Source organism: Formica exsecta, unplaced genomic scaffold, assembly GCF_003651465.1.
Source record: "Formica exsecta isolate Colony F162 unplaced genomic scaffold, ASM365146v1 scaffold72, whole genome shotgun sequence".
Taxonomy (NCBI): Eukaryota; Metazoa; Arthropoda; class Insecta; order Hymenoptera; family Formicidae; genus Formica; species Formica exsecta.
Window position 1 is genome coordinate 2,956,858 of NW_021853485.1, and position 5,612 is coordinate 2,962,469.

General features: G+C 35.7%; 1 protein-coding gene across 1 annotated transcript; it reads left to right on the plus strand.

Moving 5' to 3' along the window:
* The first annotated feature begins 1,094 nt into the window (after positions 1 to 1,094).
* LOC115243465 (phospholipase A1 member A) lies at positions 1,095 to 4,224 on the plus strand. Its single transcript, XM_029820512.1, has 3 exons — positions 1,095 to 2,359; positions 2,883 to 3,159; positions 3,643 to 4,224. Exons 1-3 carry the CDS (start codon positions 2,005 to 2,007, stop codon positions 4,217 to 4,219), a joined length of 1,209 nt encoding a protein of 402 aa, XP_029676372.1. The 5' UTR covers positions 1,095 to 2,004; the 3' UTR covers positions 4,220 to 4,224.
* The last annotated feature ends 1,388 nt before the right edge of the window (positions 4,225 to 5,612 follow it).

The following is a 5,612-nucleotide window of genomic DNA, read 5'->3' on the forward strand; positions in this document are numbered from 1 at the left end:
TATATATATATATTATTTAAACACACAGAGTGTTTTTTAAAGTATTGTATATAAATACAAAGTAGTTATGAGATCTATAAGTTAAGTGGATACGTTGATACCGTTGTCACTTGCCGTTGTGCACTTGATATATTGAATTGATTTTATGGCAAGGAAACGTGATAAGTATTGAATATTTCTTAGCGGTATATATCACAGCGAAGATTGCTTCCCATCCTTGATACTTCCGCTATACGGTGTTGCTCAATTACACTGGAATCTCTTAATAGCACGCTGTTCGGGGCTCCGAAAGTAACAGCGAGGTTGCCCCCACTTTACCCCCAAAACATAAAATTTAAGACTGTAGAGGTATCGTTTCGTCTAAATATTATTTTCCGGTAACGAAAACGGATACGCGGTTATATTGCTACCCCCATTCACGCGTCCCTCTATTCACGTATGTCTAGCTCATGTGAAAGGAATTTTGCCTATTACGAGATTTCACTGTAATTTGCTTCATGTATCAAACAAATTATATAATTTATAATTTATTATATATAATAAATATATAAAATATGTGTCTATATGTGTGCTTGTTATCATTGCATGACTTGATAAATAATTAAACTGTTAGTTGCTCGATATTAAATGCTATTTGATGTGCTTTGCAAGAAAGTATATTTCGACTATATCACGTGCAAATATATGATATATAATATATTACAGTTTTTGCGGAAGATGAAATCTATAATACAGTTCTGTGCAATATATTTTGCCACATCTTCAACGAATTGTATGTTAGCTTGCGAGGACATGCTCAAATTCAGAAATCAAGGTGTATGTGCTCGAGGGGACATGTAAATTTATCACTTTGTTTTCGGAAGGAAAACATGTTCAGAATTTGGTCATTTGATGCAACGGATTTAACTTTTCGACTTTCACTTAACGTTTTATCGATGTACTATGTGGGCGATACAAAATATTTTGTCATGTGTAAAATGTCTTTTAAAAATTATTTACTGGAGAGAGATGTAATATAAATTGAAATTTTTCTTATTTTATATTTTCTAGTTATTTTATCGTAAATTTGTTCATTCGTATTACATATAATGTAAACAGATACATCTCGTACCTATAAATAGCTGACACTTACATTGACATATTAAAATGTATTCATATGTTACGTCATACTTCATTCATCGAAAACTACTGCAGTGATTATTATTCCACTTTCTCTGTATGACGAAATGTCTAATTGCCTGTATATACATATAGTTTCTACACACATAGATCGGTCTTGCAAAATATAATATTTCAGGGTCAAGTTTTCGGTCAATTATACTATACTAGAAAGAGACATCAGATTCTTTAATCCACTTTCTACGTATGCAAAAGAGTTCTACGTGACTGTTTTCTTTTCTTGAATGAAAACGCACAGGATATCCCAAAGTTTCTATCGTATGTGATACACGTATTGTTAAATATCCATGCGTCTAAAAAACGATTTAACTCTCTCTGCATTCGAATTCAACTTCACAATTTTTCTAGCAAGCAAAGCGTAGGCAAAACGCCCTTCACGCGTCTGACAAAAACAAATAATTATAAACATTACTTATAGACGTGCCAAATATCCGTCTAAATATGAATATTCATATTTTCCTTATAACAATTTTCTAAAGATTATTTTATATGGAAATTGATGGAACAGAAACTGAACACATTCAAAACAAGGTCAAAAGTTCGAGAACCTCTTACATGCGGATTCTTACGCGAGAAGATTCGATTTCCATTTGGCAACGAACGGAATTGTCAACGCTCACAGAAGGATAATCCGATACCACTGACCAAAATACTTCTAGTCATCCGGTGACCGGTACCGACAGGTGGGGAAGATTCAAGGAAGGGAGACCTTTAAAGCGAAAGAGAGAGAGAGAGAGAGAGACAAAGATCGGAGGAACAAAACGGTAATCCCGGGTGGCAAAGTCACCGCGGATCGACCGCAAGCGTCGATCACCAGTTACCGAAATGTACGCGTCGCAGAGAGACATCCCCGAGATGCGTGTCTTCGCGCTCGTGACGGTCTTCGCCGCGTTCCTGATACCACGGGGCTGCGCCCATATAATCGCCTGGAGGGAGATGCGACGGGAAGGGCCGATTCGCGACGCCATCGAGAGCGGCGCCGCCGCCGAGTACAACAAGGACGATTGCGTCTGGAGACGAGGAAACGACCGGGACGTTTGTCCCGATCCGGACGTACACGTGTATCTTTACACGCCGGGCCAACCACGACGGATCCTAGATCCCTCGGAGCAGTCCGACTGGCTGCGTCAGGATTACGAGCCCGTCAGGGATAATGTGATCCTGATTCACGGATACGCAGGTGAATCTCTGCGCTCTCGTCTAGAATCGCGGAGAGACATTCCTGAGAAAGAGACATTTGAATATATTTAGCATAGAATATTTAAATTATTAAAATATTTTTGAATAAAAATTTTCTGAAAAGATCAAATTGACTTGAATTTAAATGAAAGAAAAAAGTTTTGCTATTTAATTAGCGTAATCTTTAATTTATCTATAATTTATCCTATTTAATTGTGATTGAAGATCTTCTTGGAAATTTTCAGTAAACGCTCAGTAAAAATGTAGAAAATTTCCCGTTATTATACATTTTATTCATTTGTTATCAAGTATTATTTATACTACAAATATATTTGAACGAATATTAGAATGTATTCGGATAAACACATATGAGACAAATTTAATTAAAAATTCGCCCCAAAATTTTTGAGAATATCTAGATATTGGAGTAATCTTTAGATATCCTTGTAATCACCGTTTCAAGTGGTTGTAATTTATCTTTTTCCAATCTTTTGCGTGTAACTTTTATACGATAATCTACGCAGGTGGCGACAATACGTTGCCGATCGCGATTTTGCGCGACGCTTACTTAAGGAACGGTAGCTACAACGTGTTCCTGGTCGATTGGGGTGCGTTATGCGCACGACCGTGTTATCCGGCCGCAGTGGCGAATATACGACCGGTAGCGAAGTGTCTTGCCGGCACTCTCACGACCTTGAGAAACCTTGGCTTGCAGATCGCGAAGACTACCTGCATCGGGCATTCCTTAGGCGCTCATATCTGCGGCACCATGGCTAATTACCTGCTCTTCAGGATGTACAGGTGAATAGTTTTATCTTGCACACGTCTTAATTTAATATATTTTTGCGTGTCAATATTTTAATTAGCTATATAATTTGATAATTATAATTTGATTGTGTGTTTAGAAAGAGAGAGGGTATACGAAAGTATTAAACGCATTAATATTTACGTAAAGACAAAAAAAAATTATTAAATTTGTTTTGTGTGAAATCAAAATTTATTTGTGTCGGAAAATAGATTGCGCTCTCTATCAAAAACGCTATTCACGTCGATATTTCTTTTTGTTATAAATTAACACGCGTTTAATTAAGTGAAGAATCTTCATATTATTGTAATGTATTGATTTGTTAATATTTTTTTATAATTTGTGTTCTCTTTACGATTCGCAATTCTAAACATGGTGCTCTCTAAATGCGGACGGTATCTTGATCAATTTTGAGATAGAAAAAAAAAATGTTAATGCATACGTGTGAAAAGCTTAGGAATGAAATATATTGTGCGTAGGATAATCGGCTTGGATCCCGCCCGTCCGCTTGTCCGGCCAGGTTTGATAAATCGTTTGGATGCCGGTGATGCCGATTTCGTCGAGGTGGTACACACCAACGCCGGATATTACGGCGAGGTCGGCCGCGTTGGTCACGTGGACTTTTGCGTCAACGGCGGCAAGGTGCAACCCTTCTGCCAGGACAGGGAGATGTTTCATCTGTGCAGTCACGTGTGGTCCGTTTGCTTCATGGCGCAGAGCATAGACGACGATGGCGCGAGCATGATGGCTGAATCCTGCTCCAGGAGGTGCCCCTCGGGTCCGAGGATCGCCGCCAAGGCGGGCGAGTACGTGACGATGGGTCAACACACCCCAGTCAACACCAGAGGATCCTTCTGCTTCAGCGAAATCAATCCGCCATATTGTCCGAAATATTGGAAGGGTCGCGGCGACGAGAGATGTTGCGTACCGGAATTGACGAATAACGAAGAAGTAGAAGAGAATAACGTGAAGTATGATAACACGACGAAGCGTTCTTTTATGAAACAATTGAACTTTGAGCTTGACTTAAGAATACAGCCAAAGCGTGTAAATTAAAAAACAAAATTGTTTAGTTATAATATAATAATATAATAAAAATTATATCATTATTCATTATATATTCAATTTGTTTGTTGACAGATAAATTAAATTGTTAATGTATATAGAATCATAGCGTTTCTCTCTATTTCTTTCACAAAATAAATCACTTTCATTATGTATATATTAGTATAAAATCATCTCTTTACATCTACTTATATCAATAAAAACATATACATACATGAGACGATTGGTATTGGAGAGACAAAATTTTATATATATTATTTAAAAAAGACAGCTATATATATATATATTTTATACTCGTTTTGCGCAAAGTAATATGTTACATGTGATTTGTACCGATGGGTGAGTGAGATGTTTATATACGTGCTTACATAAATTAAGATCTTCTTACGGTACCGGGTGGCGTGCACCACAAAATGATTTACCGGAATGCCGGACTCACCGATTACGTATTCAGATTACGTAGTGCGCCGTGTTCCGGAAAAATCTTAGGTTTGTAATATATCCGGCGATCCATACCGTTATGCGCTCCACTAACATAAGCATCGACGAACAGAGTCATGACAATAATAAACGATCGATCGAGCGTCTCGCAATATTTCGTATATTATTGGAATTCTCTTAAATAGAATTTTTGCGTCTATCCTATCGAAATTTTCTTGCAAGTTTAATTAACTGGAAGTCAAGTCAGTATCAAAGTACCCTTATTTTTAAAATGATTTAAATATTAAAAATATTTTATATTTTATATATTAAAAATGCTATTGTATATTGTATATTCCCGTGCATATGGCCTTGTTGTCATTCAAGCGCCGACACTCGAACGAGCAGATGAAGCAGTACAACTAGATCTATTGTCTCATATTTTAAGAAAATACTTGCCTTTTTTGTTCGCGATATCTCTTGCAATATTGGAGTAAGAATATTAAGAATTTTTTTTATATCTCGTAGAATACTATCCAGAACTCTAAATAAAAAAACCAGAATTGCGAAAAAATTTACTTTTAAAAATTTTAAATATATACTTATATATAAAATTTAATATTTTTATGTGTATATATATATATCGCGATGATAGATGTTGAATCACATATTTTGTAATTTATTCATTTAATCAAATAAGAATTAAAATAATAAAAAACTAAATTATAAATTATCGTTTCGTTGCGTTTCTTTATGAACAATAATTATGTCTTTAATAACACATAGAGTCAAATATATTTTGTCCACGCTATATCATTTGACTTTTCGACGATCTAGATATAATTTGGATTAAGAACGTGCTAAACCGTTGAATCGCAAAAGTAAATAATTAATATAACGATAAGCTCCGTGATACATTAATCATTTAATAAATAATTGATCTGGAATTTAAAATACTTATATA

What these genes read in the sequence shown, in the direction of transcription:
- LOC115243465 (XM_029820512.1), top strand. Translation starts at nt 2,005, where the DNA reads ATGTACGCGTCGCAGAGAGACATCCCCGAGATGCGTGTCTTCGCGCTC. An exon ending in CCTGATTCACGGATACGCAG is followed by an intron (nt 2,360 to 2,882) that starts GTGAATCTCTGC and finishes TAATCTACGCAG; the next exon opens with GTGGCGACAATACGTTGCCG. An exon ending in CTGCTCTTCAGGATGTACAG is followed by an intron (nt 3,160 to 3,642) that starts GTGAATAGTTTT and finishes TATTGTGCGTAG; the next exon opens with GATAATCGGCTTGGATCCCG.